The sequence below is a fragment of the Amborella trichopoda genome, chromosome 9, assembly GCF_054954075.1.
Source record: "Amborella trichopoda isolate Santa Cruz 75 chromosome 9, AtrichopodaSantaCruz75HAP2 v2.0, whole genome shotgun sequence".
Classification (NCBI taxonomy): domain Eukaryota; kingdom Viridiplantae; phylum Streptophyta; class Magnoliopsida; order Amborellales; family Amborellaceae; genus Amborella; species Amborella trichopoda.
In genome coordinates, this window is record NC_142344.1 from 55,298,235 (window position 1) to 55,316,188 (window position 17,954).

Genomic DNA, 17,954 nt, shown 5'->3' on the forward strand with positions numbered 1-17,954 from the left:
AAAGATAAACTATCTCAAGTTTTTTAGAAAGAAACTATTTCAAATTTTAAGTTATAGATAGAGAAAGTACCTTAAAATTGTATAGAAAAAAACTATATCATATTTTAGAGAGAGAAACAATCTAAAATTATTTAGAGAGAGAAACGATCTCAAAAATTTTACAGAGAGAAACCATCTCAAATTCTAAGTTTCCGAGAGAGAAAGCATCTCAAAATTTTAGAGAGTGAAACTCTATCAAATTTTAGAGAGAGAGTATGTAAAAATTTTAGAGAGAGAAACTATCTCAAATTTTTTAGAGAGTGACTATGTCAAATTAGTTTTTGAAAGAGTGTATTAAAATTTTAGAGAGAAAAACTATCTCAAAATTTTTAAAGAGAAAGAAAGAAAAGATTTGCATTTCCAAAAAAAAAAAAATTCAGACAAATCCAAACAAAGAATTTGTATTTTCTTGATTCTCCCTAATGCTATCAAAACAACATATACCAGAATTCATGAAATGTCAATTTCAATAAATATCAATCCGATGATAGACTTTTCCTAAGATTGAAAAATTCAGGGACATAAAAGAATGACGAATGATGTAGCGAATGAATCATGAATGACGTAGCGGATGGTTGGCAAAGTTCGGGTCTCTTTGGATGAGACTGTGTATACTTTCCTTTCAGAGAGACAACTCTGATCGATGAGCTTTTTCACTTATAATCTGTTTGTAACATTCTTTGAGTAAGAAAATTTCGTAATATTGTCAAAAATAAAAATAAAGGAATGGTTTAGGCCGGGGTAGTTCGCCTCGCTAACCAGTTTCTAAGTGAAAATTAAAATAAAAGGTTGATGGATATTAATATGAAAAAAAATCGATAAGTTAGAAATAGGGATAGTGATTTTTAATAAATTAATTTTTAGTATACATTAGAAATTATTGTCAACTTTGATTTTTGGAGTTTAAAATTTTTATGATTACACATGAAAATAGCTTCTTGGGCCATCCTAAAAAATTGTTGTAACCTTATGCTAACCTCACCCTTTATGTTTTGAATTAAGTATTATTTTAAATTCATATAATACAATCCAAAATAAATAATTTATTAACTTAATATGTGAAAGTCATGATAATTATCTAATAAATTCCCCGCAAAAAAGACAATGTCACTAATATTCAGATAAAACCCCAATTGATAACAGTATGACAACGATATTTGTCATGAAAGTTGCTATCAAGACAGAGGAAACAGAAAAACAATTGACCTTGTTTGAGATCCTTTGGGGCATGTTTGGTTCCTGCTTAAATATTTTTCTAAAAATATTTTTACATGAAAGTTGTGTTTTATACGTTTGTTTGGGACATAATGCATATGTAAATAAATCCCATAGTAAAATATTTTACCATGAAACAGTCAAATTCATGGTAAAACAAAACCCCTCCTTTTGAAGTGGGGTATTCTACACGCTTTGTATGTTGTGTCAAGATCATGTCATCTCACCGTTCATCATTGCAACGGATGGCAGCTATGACCAGCCCCTCCAATCCTTGTGCGTCAAGATGAATGAATAATCTCCACCATCCATCATATTTAATTAATGGCGAGATGATCCCATCATGCACAAACTTTTATGATACACACTCTCTCATGGTAAATTTAAATGTCCAAAGATTATATGCTCGTGCATATTGTACACTCACTCTTTGGGTAAAACCTTATTGAATATTTTTAGAACGCCCCAAACTGAATGTAAATTCATTCAGTCTTTGGGTAAAACTTTACCTAGGAATATTTTTAGAACCCTAAATTGAACATAAATTATATAAGGGATTGTCAAATAGATCATTTATCTTTTGTATATAGTGGTCACAATCATTCTTGTCCCTCAAATTTCAAAATAGATGGTTGTAAGAGTGTCATTGAATAAATATAAAGTTTAAAAAAATAAAAAAAAAACATCTCAAACTTCGTGAATCATCCTAAACCATTCAATTTGACATCTAATGGGTAAAAATGATTGTGATCTCTATGTACAAAAGATTTTACAAATAATTTCATTATATAATTATGAATATTTTTACAACTTGGATTTTGAAGACGTAACCTCCTTAAACATGTGTCTTTATTGTCAAGGAATAACATTAGTCTATGAACTCTAGGATGGAAAATATCTTGCAAGGCCTCTAACTTTATAATGCCCTGCACAACTATTTTTGGAAAGTGCAATGTAGGCACTAAAAATATGCAAATCGATCCTCTTGATCTTAACAATCTGGGATATAAAAGTAAAAAAGATTTCAAGCTTTAAAAGTGGTCCACTTTATAATTTCTAAAACATGCATTTCAAACATTCACATATCTTCTAAATGCCCACCATTTTTTATCTTCAAATTTTATAGTGGGGGTGGAAACAGATTTGCGAGCCATCGCAAGAGTTTTTAGCACCAGAACTGTGTTTTCGGGCAAAAGGTGGAGATAGTCCTTCACCAAATATCGTAAAGACAAGAACACTACTCCCAGAGAAATGGTATATGTTTGAGAAAAGGAAAGACTTCCATGCGCAACATGGCCAAAGTAGGGCTTCAAACCCCAAACCTCAAACATTAGCAGTAGATAACCTCAGCAGACTTGGCTACTTAAAATATTTGATATAATGTTGATACATTAATTAATATAACGGATTGATTACAGAGATACCATTTATCTTTTGTTTATAGAAGTTATAATCATTCCACTCATTAAATGTCAAATTGGATGGCTTGGAATGAGTCACAGAGTTTGAAAATTTTTTTTTTGGAACTTTGTATCAATTCAATAACACACTTATAACCACCTATTTTGAAATTTAAAAGACAAGAATAATTGTGATCTCCATGTACAAAAGATAGATAGTTATATAATGTCTAATTTGTTTTTGTCTTTCTTTTTTTTCCCCCCCCCAAACTTTGCCAGAATGTTGATCTAGCCAATTCAGACTAGGACAAGAAGATAGACAATCTGCCCCTCCGATCCATTTTTAAAATGATGACTAGAGTTTTAAGAGCTCAAAATATTTTTCTTCGTTCTTGATACTGACAAATATTTGAAAATACAAATCCCTCCAATTTAGGATTTTTTTAGGGGGTCTTGCACCATTGTAGAAGTAGCTAACAATGCAGCATAAATGCATGTAGTGTCTCTTGTCCATTCTCAGTGATGGATGGAAGAGGTGAACTATTTTTTAGCTGCATGTAGTAAAGAATGGTATAAAGCATGAACTACAGTGAACAACAAAGCTGCTCAGTAATAATCAAGGGAATTGCAAAGTGTGATAGAAGCAGCATACAAATAGCATGATATATGTAACATCAATATTGACCAGTTGAACTACTCGTCTATTAGACTTGAGAGGAAGTAATTTTTTTTGGTAGTTATTGAGGAAATGGAATTCAAAATGTCTCCTACCGTGGTAGAAATGGAATTCAAAATGTCACGTTGTGGCACCTGGACCACCTAGCCTTGGGCCCATCTATCGTCATATACGCAACGTACCATTTGTATGCTGCATTCATCATGGTATACTTTCCGATAATAAAACAACAAAAAACAAAAATCACAAGTAAGAAAAAAAAAATTGTAAGGCTCAAAAGTGAGAGAGATGGATATCGAACTCCTCAACAAACAATTTTTATTTACATAACAAAATTTTCTTTAGTTCTCTTCTAATGGTTAGATATTCAGTTTGCATGAGGGCTGATCAAGCTTCAATTGTCCAAAACACAAACCAAGATTACCTGCCATTTCCTAAAGTAGATGAATCTGATAGCTACAGTTAAAAGTGAAACCTAGAATTTAACATCTATATATTTAATTGAGTACATTCCCATTAATCAATACAACAGGCATCTCTCTAACCATAAAAACTGTGTCTACTCTTTTAACATATGCAAATGAATTTTAGACATCATAAGCAAGCTTGAGTTCTCAATCAATATAAGAAATGAAATAGAAAAAAGTGACCATGCCATAAATTTCTCAGCAGCACTGCATCAACACCAGATAAAATTGAACTCAATAGAAGCTGCATCTAAAAGAAAACCCAATAATTTAAAAACCACGACTCCCATTTGACCCCCCTAATCTATACCCCAAAGAGAACCCAACTTTGTATCTCTCTCTCTCTCTCTCTCTCACACACACACACACACGCACACACACACACACGCACACACACACACACACACACACACACACACACATTCATCAATGAATGTCCTCTCTAATTTCATCGTCAGATAAATCTGTTCTTCTCCTAGTTTTTTGCTAAACTCATAATTGAGTAAGAAGCCTGTGATTCCTTTCAAGAGAAGCTGTATCTCCACTGATTTGGCAAGAAAGACCCAAACACCTTAAGAGCATGACTCTCCATTTACCCCCTAACTTGGATCAATACTATCCCTTAGTAAGACTCAACTCCAGTGCTTCTCTCCCATCTTCTGCATTTCTCACTCTAATCGATGATAATAAGACTGCCCATCCAAAGTTCCTCATCAGATTGATTTTCTCTTTTCTTGGTCTTTGCCAAACATATTGTTGGGCAAGAATCTTGTGCTTCCTCAGAGCCCACGGCAAAGCAATTGGCTGAGTTTTGGGTCGATATTTCAGATTTGACAAATGAGTCTTCAGGTCCTTTGATACCATCTGGATTGTCAGGTACCCCCCATTTATTAGATATGCAAGATAGGCCATCAGGTGGTATATGAATTCATCCAAATAAGTAAGGACACTTTTATGATGCCAAATCTTGCTCCCTGATGTGGTGAAACCTGAACCAGTGAAGGAATTTAGTGGCAATTTCAGTATATCCTGAAAGGAACTAATGTCTCCAGTGTACGGTTTGGAACCCCTGTTTTTACTGGTCGGAGTTTATAAAAATCATGAGATGAGGATCTGAAGACAGGTTTCGTGTGGGCAAGCCACTATGCCCCAATAAAACCTCCACTATCCAACTTAGTTGGGCAGTGGAGATTGCATGTGTCCCTGCAATCTCCACCTATGCAGGCATGCAGCCTGCCCGCATAAAACAATTTGCCAATAAATATAGGGACAGCATACCAAGCACTATTTATGTACAGCATATGGTAGAACGGAATCCAGCATTCATTCCTGATGATACATGGTTGAAATTAATAGTATTGGGGACCTGCCGGACATTCACACTCTGTATAAGTTAATCTCCAATGCCTCTCACTGGGTATGAATGATAGATGCCCCTTTGGTATAGCATATGCCATCATTGTGTATGGCACACTTTCCAATGAACATATATAGTCAGCGGGTCTTCGCCTCATGCCTATTGTGCAGCATGGTTCATTTTGTTTCCCTTGTTTTCCCTTATTGCTTTTTTTCTTTTTATTTGTGCAGTATGATCTGTTTTGTTTTCCTTTGTCTTTTCCATTCCTACAAGTGCAACGAGATTGTATGCTTGGAAGATAATCCTAGAAAATCCTACTTATATGCAGAGCGAGGGTGAAGATAAGCTCACAAGGGTGACTCATGGATACAGAGAAATTACCTCAAAAAATGCCAATGAAATTATTAGAGAACATGGGGGAAAAAACACTTGAAGCTACATGAAAAAACCAAAACACTTGAGGACAGAACGGTTTACTTGAGTACCCTATCAAAAGAGTCTACGAACCACTGATAAGAGTGAAAAAAATGAGATTACTTTGTTGCAATAGATGCTTCTTTATGTAAAAGCTAAGATTAATGACCATGATCAGCTGTTCATTATGTGTGCCTTTATGGGTGAGATTTTGAACATAATCGCATGGAAATTAAACACCAAAGCCGTAGCAAGCTCAAATATCCAAAGCTTCCTAACAAGTCCATCCCAGAATATGTTCAAAAACATGTTGAAGGTCTTGGAATGCCTCTCCCCCATCTCTAATTTGGTTGATGTAGCAAGAAAGAAGCCGGTGGGTAAAGGAAGACCAACATCGTACCATTCAAGTGATGCCAAAATTGAATAGCATCCCAGAAGAAAAGATAAAACCCCTTGAGGAATGCAAGAGAAAAGCTCATATATGAAATATGTCCCCTAATCAACCTTAATTGAGATAGAGCAAACATAGTGAAGATTGTAAAGAGGAAATTCATACATATGACATTAGACAATGCTTAACTCCTCACTATTGTATATCTTCATACAAGCAAATACAATGGATGGAGTTCCCGCAAACCCCTACAAATGTAGCGAAGATATATTATTTCTTTTGATAATGAAAGCTACATTAAGAAATTAGTAGAATGATTCAAACTGTAAATGAGACAACATTTAGAGTAAGAAAGTACATACAAGAATATATAGCAGCCATCAAGATAAATAAATGTTCATATATCATAATTTTTCAAATGAAAAAATATGATAACAATGAAAACTCTCTCTCTCTCTCTCTCTCTCTCTCTCTCTCTCTCTCTCTCTCTCACACACACACACACACACACACACACACACATCAATGATCATAAGAATGTCCCTCTAATATCCTCATCAGAACAGTTTGTTCTTCTCTTGGATTTCGTTAAACTCAAAGTTGAGTTAGAAGCATGTAATTCCTCTCAAGGGAAGCTGTATCTCCACTGACTTGGCAAGGAAGACCCAAACGCCTTAAGAAGCACGACTCTCTCTCTACCCCCTAACTTGGATCCATCATAGCCCCTAGAAAAACCCAACTTCAGTGCTTCCCTCCCATATTCTGTATTTCTCTCTCTAATCGATGATAATAAGACTGCCCCTCCAAGTTCTTCATCAGATAAGTCTTGTCTTCTCTTGGTCTTTGCCAAACATATTGTTGGGCCAGAATTTTGTGCTTCCTCAGAACACACAACTAAGCCATTAGCTGAGTTTTGGGTGGATAATGCATATTTGACAACTGAGTTTTCAGGTCCGTCAATACCATCTGGATTGTCAGGTACCCACCATTTATTAGAGATGCAAGATAGGCCATCAGATGGAAACCCATATTTGAATTCATCCAAATAAGTAAGGACACTCTTATGATGCTTCGCGTTCTGTAAAATCTTGTTCCCTGGTTGTGGTGAAATCTGAACCACTTGAGGAATTTCTTGCTGCAATTTTGGTATATCCTGTGTGGAAATAATGTCTCCATTGTATGGTTGGCTACCCCTGTTTTTTTTGTCAGCGTATATAAAATATGAGATAAGGATCAAATAAACATAGGGATAATATACCAACCACTACTTGTGTATGGCTACGGTATGGGGTCATCCACCATCCATTCCTAATGAAAGGTGGTAAAGATTAACTGGGTCAATGGACATTCACACCTTGGTATAAGGGATAGTCAATGTCTCTCACTGGGTATGGATGATAGATGCACCTTTGGTGTACCATATACCATTCATAGTGTATTGTATACTTCCCATGGACACACACAGAAGATCTTTGCCTCATGCCTATTGTGTGGCATGATTCATTTTGTTTTGTTTTCCTTGTTTTCCCCTCATTTACTTCATGAATGCTTTTCTTTTTTTAATTATGAGAGCTTTATCAATTACCTATAAGATAAATGTTCAGATATTATAAGTTCCCAGATGAAAAAAAAAGTGATAACAATGAAACTCTCTCTCTCTCTCTCTCTCTCTCTCTCTCTCTCTCTCTCTCTCTCTCTCTCTCTCTCTCTCTCTGTGAAGCTCGAACGTGCATGCTCACTGCACAGAGCTGTGCAGATGCAATCCTCGAATTTACACAAAGATAAAATAGAATCTCCACTAATTGGTTGAACTTTTCTGTTTTAGGCTTAAATTTTTTAAGTCGGATACAACACCCTCCAAGTCGAACAAGATGGTCCAGAACCAACAGTAAATCACTAGGTCCCTCTTGATTTTGTGCTATGATTGCATTTTCTAAAATGGCCACAGAGAAACTTTGGACACTAAAACCAGGTTTTGGGCAAAAGAATTTCTACAGAAATAATGAATCTCCAAGGCTCCTATTTAGTGGCATTAGGGGAAAATGAATCATTGGCCTTGCAAGTAAAAGAAAAAAAAAGGGGGACATTTTACATGCAAGTAACACGTATCTAACATCACCCTCAGATAATAATAGCAAACAACACAAAATCATAGTTTTGGGACTTGAAAGATTTGGTCTGTCTGGGTAGGTTATTATAGGGGGACATTTAATGCTCGTTCTTTTGTATTATTCATCTAGTTTTGCTCGCTGCTATCTCTTGTTCAGACTTGATATTTAGAAACATTACGTATTAATGCTTTCTTTTAAAGAACATGAGGAAACAAAGATTATGAACAATAGAGACGATATGGGTTTCAAAGTTTGAAGAGCACCAAATTTGACATATTTTGTAGGAGTGTTTTAAGTTTTTTTTCCCTCCAAACTTTCTGGAAAGGTTCAAGTACGAGAGTCTAGTTCAGTATCCTTTTCATGAGTGCTTCTTATGAGGATAACACTAAACCTGGGGCCAGCATCATTAAGTGGTCTCTAAATAGAACTTGTCCCACCATGGATATTGCTTTCTAGAAAGGTTCAAGTATGAGTGCCTAGTAAAGTATCCTTTTCATGTTTGGGAGTGACTCTAAACCTCAGCCAGCATCATAACTTGGTCACAAAGTAGAACTTGAGCCACCATGGATATTTCACAATGCCAAAAAACTATCCGAAATGTTTCCAATGAAAAACAATTTATGGACTATCATTAGGTATTCTCTCTCATTCCATGTTTATAGTATCCAGGGTAAAAGAAAACAAGAAAGACTTAAAACAGAGATTCCACTGTTATTTCTGATATCCTGTTTGGTATTATTCTCATTATAAGAAAGCATTCCATGTTATTCTTATCTGTGCTAATAGCTGTTGTCAAAAGATTTCATAGTTAGCAACAATTCACTTGTTAGCATCAATTATCTAAGTGGTACTGGAATTCACTTTATTATGATACATAGCTGCAATAGTCCAGTTCAGTGCAATGACATTTAAGATGGGAATTAAGAGGAAATGTATACTATAATTCAATAGATTATGGGGAACTACAGGCCATTCCAGTCATCAATATCCAATGAAATGATGACCTGACAGGTGATGATGGAGACATAGTGGGACCAACATTGGCGTCATGTCTTTCTCTCTCTACCATTGTCCATCATTTTATTGGCTGGTGATAACCCCAACATACTGTGGTGGTCCACAATCGATGCTACCAGCTTTGAGGGACTTAACATTGTGATTGGGTGGCTGTTTTGAGTTATTCAAATTCCATTTCCAATACCCTTTCAAGATGTATGAATGCTATTTCCATGCTTCGCAATATTTCAGTGCTTTTGACTGCAAAGTTTAAAGTCTAGCGACATTTTATTTTGATTGGGTTTCTAAAATAGAGTATTGTGATTTTGGTATCTTTTTTTTCCCTTAATTATGGTATTGCAATTTGATGTTCTTAAATCACAAAAGCAACCTGCTAATCTGATTATGGATAGGTATGCAATGCTTTCAAATTTTTTGCTAGGCTTGGTTAAGTTGCTTTAAGAGTCATCTAATTTAAGTCCATCAGATGATAGCACACATAACATAAAGAGGAAACACATGAGAGTCTCTCTCGAGCAAGATGCCATGATAAAGGAAAAGGAGGAATCTACATATAGAAGTGGAATAGTTGTAATGCTTAGAAAACTACAACACATAACACATACACTATGAGAGACAACTTACAGAACTGGAGAAATAAGTGAGCTTGATGACCCATCAAGAGCCAAATTTTTTCCACTATCCACTGAAACATCATCCTGCAGCCTTTCAGACTTTGACAAGTCTAGAAACCCCTTACTTCTTTCCCTAGCTGCATCCCTTTTTATTTCTTCCACAGTTTTCCCTGCCTGAAACTATAGAACACAATGTACCACATTAAGTAAATAGCAATAAAATAGGGGAAGAATGGCCTTTGAGTTCGTTTTTTCTATTTTTCATTTTTCCCATGCTTCAATAAAAAAAGAAGGCAACCCATGCCTAATGTACCTATTTTGTAGCAACCCACCATAAACTTTAGATCAGATCTCTGAACTATTTTGCAGAATAATATATTATAAAAACCATTCACCATCCAAATTGGGCACCGAGTAGTTACGTGGCTATTCATGTGAAGATAATAATTTGTCTTCCATCAATGGTTTCCACATAAGCAATAGGTTACGAAAGTTTTTAATATTTTATTATGTTCCATACTAAGAAATGGGCTTTTCCAACATATAAAACTGTTGTAATTAAAATTTTGAACAACTTTAAAGTTGTAGGTGAAAACCGAATATGCCTAGTCAGCCCCACCACAACTTTAGGTACGTGGGTGGAATTTGGTTGTCTAAGACTTACCAAAATTGACAGAATGCAACCTTAAAACTTTTGAAATTTGGCATAAATTTTGTTATCATATGTGAAAGACAAGACAATTTTACGCATTTGCAACCTTTCATTTTGGAGTATAAGAATAATTTCCGACTATAAGAATCAAAATCATGATATATAGGCTTTACCCTTCAAATTTTAGTAAGAATTTCGATTCATCATCATCATCATCGTCATCATCACAGCCTTTTCCCAATTAATTGGAGTTGGCTACAGGAATCCTAGTCCGTCATTCTACTCTATTAAAGGTCATACCCTTAGTGAGGCCAAAAGTCCCTATGTTTTTTTCAACTACTTCCAACTATGTCCTTTTGGGCCTACCTCTTGTCCTTTTCAATCCTTCCACTTGAACTAACTCACACCTCCTAACAGGTATTGTAATGGGTTAGTGCCACACATGGCCAGCCCATCTAAGTCTACTCTCTCTCATCTTATTGCCTATTGGTGCCACCCCTAAATTTTCCCGAATAGATTCATTTCAAACTCTATCCCTTCGTGTCTTGTCACTCATCCATCTCAACATCCTCATCTCTGCTACACTCATTCTATGGGTATATTGTTTTTTGTTCGCCCAACATTTCGCCCTATAGAGCAAAGCTTAAGAAACTTAAGAATGAGTACAATAATTTTTTGATAAATCTGTAAAGACGTTGTAGATAAAAAAAAATTGTCGATATTGTGGATTTCTTGCTGAGGAGATGTACATCTTTGCAAGGAGGCAATGACCCTCCAAAACTGCAATTACCTCCTTTTAAGGAAAATTCAGAAGGAATCACAAGTTATCGTGATTCCTAGTCAATTACGGCTACTATGTGTGTGTATATGTATATGTGTGTGTGTGTGTGTGTGTGTTTGAGTGAGTGAGTGAGGGGGAGGGGGGGGGGGGGGGGGGGGGGGAACGAATTAGGGGAGATGTCATTAACATCCACTATGTATGGATGTTACATATATCCTTCACTGTAAAATCTGCCTTTAGTTACCACACATATTATGTAAATAACTTTAAGGTTGAATGATATTACCATTTAAAAAGTAAACGGCAACATGCATGGATGATATACTTTTTACATGCTGACATCATCCTCAGTGGGACACTAAGGGCCATTTGGACAACCCAATAACTTTGGAGGGAGCTATTCAGAAATACGTAAAAATCAAATTTTCCTTTTTTCTATTTTTTGTTTACAGACTTGGGGGGGGGGGGGGGGGGGTGTTTTGGCATGATTTTGTTAATAAGCAAGTTTACAAAAAGGGCTAACCCATGAATAATGGAGCAGGCTAAGCTGCACCTTTTTTACTCCTAAATGGGTGGACGGAAAAATGGTGCTATTACATTTTAAATGGTCCATAAAATGGGGTCTAATTGTGCATCATACATACATTTAGTAGTTTTATTTTCTTAAGTATTCTTCTAAATTTCCAAAACTACCATTACCCAATATGTAGTTTGCAAGTAACAGAATGGGAAATCTTCTCCTAGAGAATATAGTGAAGGACAATGAGGTTCACCATATACAGTATGTGTTGTGTGATCCTCAATCCTCCCAAGGCCTTTTTCTATGGCTCTCAATCCCTAGATACACATTTTAATTTATTGGGATTATTCTTTTCAACCTGCAAGTTCTAGCATAAGAGATCATACAAACTAATGAAATAGAACGACAACGTAAACACGTTAGTGCCGGTAAAAGGAAGTTTGATTTGGTCTTTTCAAATCCAAGCTCACAAGTTTAGAATGCTTGTCATCTTCTCTGCGATAATAGGAAACATGCCTTTGCCTTTCACAATAACTAAAAGTAAAATGAAAAGTTGTAATGCATAATCTACTCTAATAGATACAGTGGCATTTGCCAAATAAAAAGCCATAGAGAATGGTAGTTAAACATCAGCAGCAATCCTACACCAAGAAACTCACCCCAAATTCATAACCACTAAAAGTACACTGTTGGAGTAATGATCAATGATATGACTAACTTTTAGATCAATACCTTGCGGTAGGGCCATCTCAGGACACCATTTTCACGGCATATCTTCTTTAAAACACTGGTACAGACACCTGCATAAAACAATTCCTCAAATCCATTAAAATTTAGTAAACAATGAGTATCTTACTTACCAGATAAATAAACATATGTGCAATGATAACTGTATCAAAATTATATGTTTTTAATGCATTTGATATTGCATATATTTGTGGCATGATCAAATAAGTACATAATGTTGTGATAAAGTTCTTTCATGGCACTTGAGCCAAGAGAGACAAAAGCACACAGAAAGATTTTGCTATTTGAAAGAAATTTCTAGTGTAGTTGTTCATGGGAGAGATAGATGATCAACATTCAAAGTAGGTAGCTATTGCAACTTGCAATAGTGAAGAGCGCAACTTCTTTCAGATGGATGTAAAGAATGCATTTCTTCATGGGGACCCAATTGGAAAGATACATATGCATCCTCGACCGGAGATGGCAATGGAAGATAAAGTACACGTGTCTTTGCATGGCTGTTCATGGTCCCGAGCAAGCACTCCAGGCATGGTTTCTAAAAAATTTTAAGACCATATGTAGTGGTTTCAAGAAGAGTGAAAATGATCGCTCCATGTTTATTCAATAAAAGGAACTTAATATTATTTTTTTCTACTAGTATTTTTGAACAATATAAATCAAATGTGATAATTTAGAGGACGTTTGTAATATGAAATTTCAGATGAATTTGAAGTTCAAAATTTGACTACTCCAGAATGAGGTTAAACATCTCCATCACATCCAGCCTTGCTTCAGTTATATGCAGCTATTGACTCAGATGAATGCACAGATACAATAAGATCTACGACCCATTGTTACGCATAAACTTTCATTTTCTTTCAAAATAAATTAGATAACACAAAAACTACCTCCTTTTATCCTTTTATTGCCGTCCATTAACTTGCTTTAGGATATAAAGGTTTACCTCACCCTTGCCAGGTGTACTGATTCCGACAATAGGCAGGTAACCATTTCAGGTATTTCCCCTTAACATCATTAGAAATATATTAGAAGTAAAAGTATATTATTATAGCATTTGTCTTTCAAACAGCTTCTTCAATTTGACAGACTCGAGAGGAGGAACAACAAACCTCAACCATCCGTTGACGACAATGGGGATGGTTGAGGAGCTGATAATCTGTATGCTATCATAGTACCCATAACCAAATCAGAAACACATTCTAACTAAATCATAAATACTTCACAACGTAATTAGAAATGTATCCTCACTTTATTAGAAACTTGTCACATCCTACAATAGAAATGTGGTGCCACACCCGGAACAAGATAGAGAGAAAGAGAGAGAGAGGATCCCTTGCAATGCATTCATATATGTGGAGGGAAGAGTGAGAGGTAGAGATAACCACTCCATTTTCACTGTTTTTTCCATTTCCTTTAGAATCGCCAAGTGCGTGCTCATATGAACACAGAAAAAGATAGGGGACGTCTTGAGCGATTCTTGTAATGTCCATTTATTCTTTTCTGCTACTCCCCCACGAGTTCATAAACTCTAGTTGATAACTTATCGAGAAAGAAATAATTCATATTTGATGGTTCAAACATATGAAGCCAGAACAGTAACCCAAGGCTGCAAGAAACAGCACAAATTAGATTGTGACAGGATCATTGCTCCCAGGGACAAGATGATGACGTCACACGATGCACACAAATTGTCTCCAAAGTAGTTACTGCGACAGTTTGGTGATAAATGTGTATCCTCAAGGTGATTTGTAGAAGGAGGATTATCAAGTTCTACACAGGAATTATCTATTGGTTCCATTTTAACGCTTTTAGGCCATTCTATCTTGACTGCTCAAAACCTCTTTATGGTCACAAAAAGCTTTCTGAGCATGGTTTCAGAACTTTCATAGGGTACAACCAATCCCAGCAAGGTCAAATTATTCACCTTTGCTAATTTATGCCAAATTCAAAACAAAAACAACAAGAAAAAGGAATAAAAATTCAGAAAAGGGTAATTTATGCCAAATTCAAAAACAAAAACAGAAAAAAATAAATGTACTCAACTCCATCTTGCAGTGATTCATCAACCCACAATGAAAAAACCCACCAAACTCTAAAACCCATTCTTTAATCCCAGCAAATGAGTCAGTAGTGAAGGGTAAAATGGCATATGTAGAGAGAGGAATGTTAGGAGAAAGAGGAGGCAAATATAGAGAATTAGAGACACATAAAGCGATAAACCACCAGAAAAAAACCACAGAAATCCCCAGCTCCAATACTCAATCTGACAAACACCCCCGAATTTGCAGATTCATGTACTCACAGTGTATAGATAGACAGAGAAAGAGTGGGAAAGAGAGAGAAGAGTTCTAGGGTTCCATCCATTCTTCCCTCAAAACCCAGTCCCACCCAAGAACACCACAAAGAAATTCATGAAAACCACAACCACCAGACAAGTTGAAGAGAGAGAAAGAGAAGTTGAAGAGAGATAAATCTTTCTTACCGAGAAGAGAGGCGGCCTCAGCAATGGGTAGAGAGAAGAACCTCGCGACATCATCAAAAGTGAGAGATCCACCTGGTAGTCCATTGTTATGACCCATCCACCAAAAATTTGAATCTTTGAAACGATTTAGCCGTTCAATCGTAGCCGTTGCCCATGGAAACCAGTCTAAAAGGGCGGGGATTTGTTAACGAATTGATGTGAGTGAAAAAAACCAGGAGAGAGAGAGATAGAGAAAGTGAGAGCCTTCGGTTGTTTCTCTCTCTAAAAAACCACTGGTTGTTTGCATAGGGTGAAAAGGGTAATAAGTCCCTCTTTTCTTCATAGATTAGGGATTGGGTATGAATAAATGACCGAAATGCCTTTGGATACTAGGGAAATATCTGAATTGGTGCTAGTTTGGAAAAGCCATTGTGGTCATGAGGTTGATTACCTTCTATTTTTATGGGTTGGCACAATGTTCCCAAAAACCGGACCGGCTAGGTGAACTGACCTTCTAGAAATTCGACCAGGATTGATGAATCATATTGATTCTGCGGCATGGTAATCACTTCAAAAAATTTTAAAAAAATAAGAAGATAAAAAATTAATAGAAATTTAATGAGTAGGAACCGGGTGATTCGATTGGTCCCAATTACCCGATTCCCAAACAGACTCACCCCATTTTTTTACAAAAGGCGAGCTCGCCCAATTATGATCGATTGTACGAACCAATTCTTGATCCAGACCTGATTCTCGATCCAGACCGTTGTATTTTAAACACTAGGTAGGATAGTGGTGGACAATGAGTGCCATGATCGATGTTAGACATCTTTTCTTTTTGTTAAAATTTACCTATAAAAGTCTTTATCATTGTCTAAAATCTGATGGCTTATAACTTTCACAAACGTGTTGTATCTGAAAGGTAAAAAGTTAATATCCAATGCACATGTAGCTCAAGCTCGTTGTGCCCTTATAAACATCCTCGTGACTATATGCAAAGATGCATACTTTGCTTTATTTTATGGAAGAAAAAGTTTCCATAAGGTTGAGGCTCTAAATAATCAAATTTAAGTGTACTTAAAAAATTCACTAGAAGAATTTGTATGTTGTAAAATCCTCAAATCCGATCATTTGGATTTTGAGATATATGGACACAAAAAAATTAGACTTCAGGTCTTAGTACATCTTGTAATGCATTATCTAGACCATTGATTTTTAAGATTTTAAAATGTTTATAGATGAGTTTAATGTACACTATTTTTTTATCCTTTAATTTTATAATTAGAGATAAAACAAAAATTTTAGGTCATCATAAAGATTTATGGTATTGAAACGACATTTTTTTACACTATTTGAAGGTGTGTCTTAATTTGATTGTTTGGAGGATTAGCCTTATACAAACAACACCCTTATCTCCCTTGGATTTTCAATGGAATTGTTGGAAAAGTAAGAGACTATTCAAATAACTTAAATTAAACACAAAAAAAATCAGAGTATAAGGAAATGGAGTCCAAGAGCATCACCATGTTAGGATGGAAATTTGTTGGGCCGTATGAGATATGGAAGTAGATTGTTGGAATGAAAGCTTAAAAAAATAAAATTGGTTTGATAGGGCTGCAGCCCTATCAAAATAAGTAAAACCTCATCTTATAACTCATCAAAAATTATAATTCAAGCATTATAAAATCTTTACATCTAACATCTTGGCATGAATATTGTGGTTGTGAAGCTCTAAAAACAATGTATATTGTTTATCTAGACTATCCATTTTGCCCTAAAAATAAGTTCATGGATCCGCAATATTTGTGCCATGTTTTAAGTTTTCGAATTTCATTGTTAACCTTAAAAATTGATTTTAGAGCCACCATGGAGATTTTTGTTGCCAAAAATGCTTTTCGGACAAGGATTTGAGGTGAGACTTTATTTTATTTTCACAAAACCTAAGCCTTATAAAACACTCGTCTTTAAATAAAAATAAAAATAAAAATAAAAGACAGAAGAATAATGAAATAAATAATAAAAACAGGAAAAAGCAGACTGCCGGAATATATCATTATTTGCCCTATTGTTTGTCACAGGGCTTGGAACGAAATTTATGCTAATATCTATCTACGTTCTAATTAATATAGAAATCCCCCGGTAAGAGGTTGATTTTATATTCATAATTTTATACCCATTTTTTTAATATTTTTTGCCAAAATTATCCCTACTCTGGGCTTCGAGGAACTAAAACTAAACATTTTCCTACTCGTAATCTTAGTAAGAGACCTTAAAAGTATGAGGTTGTTTTAAATGTCGACTTTGGACCTTCAGTGTTTGAATTTGTTTTAAATATCGACTTTGGACTTTTAAAGTCTCAAGTTGTTCCAAACATCAATTTTGTATTTTCAATGTCTGAAGTTGATATTTCATAAAAATAAAATTAACAAAAGTTTCATACATCAATTTTGTAACTTGAAAGCTATCTGAGTATTTCAATTAAAATGCTATTGATCTCAACCTTCCAATCTTGATTGAACGTTTGAGAGCATACATGAGTATTTTCACTTTTATTTTATATACAATGAATCAACTGAATATTTGGGAGTCTACACATCTCAACATTAAAAACTTGCAAGGCAATATATATAAAATATTTATGAAAAATAAAATTACAGAATACCCATGAAGGTATTTTACTCATTTTATGTTGTTTGAATAAATAAAGATCTGTCCTAACATTTCAAAATGAGTCCAAAAATTGAGAAATCCGCATTTCTATTTTTTTCAAGAATTTTACTCTCTATAAGGTGGAAGACCCAATTTATCATTTTTGAGAAATGTAAGGATTTTCTTTCATTGTGGCATTCCTAGTTGCCAAACTAAAAACTCTCTAGAAAGTTCGACTTCCATCATCGAAATTTTTAGTTGCCAAACACCCAAGACAGGACTCACAAACATGGAGATTAAGATAGGGTTGTCAAATGGTTGGTCGACTAGACTCGGGTCCGGTTCGAGCCAGGTCTGAATAGTAACTAATAAGGCATGATCAGGGTGAACTAGATCAATTATTTTCTATGTAGAGACTTATGGTTTATAATATGAAAATATAA

At 35.2% G+C, this 17,954-nt stretch overlaps 1 protein-coding gene across 3 annotated transcripts; it reads right to left on the bottom strand.

The window, feature by feature from the left end:
* Window positions 1-2,972: 2,972 nt before the first annotated feature.
* On the bottom strand, window positions 2,973-15,204 carry LOC18447794 (protein RKD2). Of its 3 annotated transcripts, none has more exons than XM_088846024.1 (4): window positions 14,884-15,174; window positions 12,387-12,454; window positions 9,712-9,881; window positions 2,973-3,522 (listed from the first exon to the last, which is right to left on the bottom strand). In XM_088846024.1, exons 1-4 carry the CDS (start codon window positions 14,978-14,980, stop codon window positions 3,474-3,476), a joined length of 384 nt encoding a protein of 127 aa, XP_088702150.1. In that variant the 5' UTR covers window positions 14,981-15,174; the 3' UTR covers window positions 2,973-3,473. The 3 variants fall into 3 exon arrangements, with proteins under 3 accessions (XP_088702150.1, XP_088702151.1, XP_006857943.1); XM_088846025.1 differs by lacking the exon at window positions 2,973-3,522 and adding an exon at window positions 6,049-6,207; XM_006857881.4 differs by lacking the exon at window positions 2,973-3,522 and adding an exon at window positions 6,233-7,152 and having other exon boundaries at window positions 14,884-15,204.
* Between the last annotated feature and the right edge of the window lie 2,750 nt (window positions 15,205-17,954).

Bases quoted from the DNA above. Each gene is read 5' to 3' on its own strand.
- LOC18447794 (XM_006857881.4), bottom strand. From the start codon at position 14,980: ATGGGTCATAACAATGGACTACCAGGTGGATCTCTCACTTTTGATGAT. The intron at 9,882-12,386 runs GTATTGATCTAA...TGTGTTCTATAG, and splicing joins TGAGATGGCCCTACCGCAAG to TTTCAGGCAGGGAAAACTGT. The intron at 7,153-9,711 runs GTAAGTTGTCTC...CAAAAAAAACAG, and splicing joins TCACTTATTTCTCCAGTTCT to GGGTAGCCAACCATACAATG.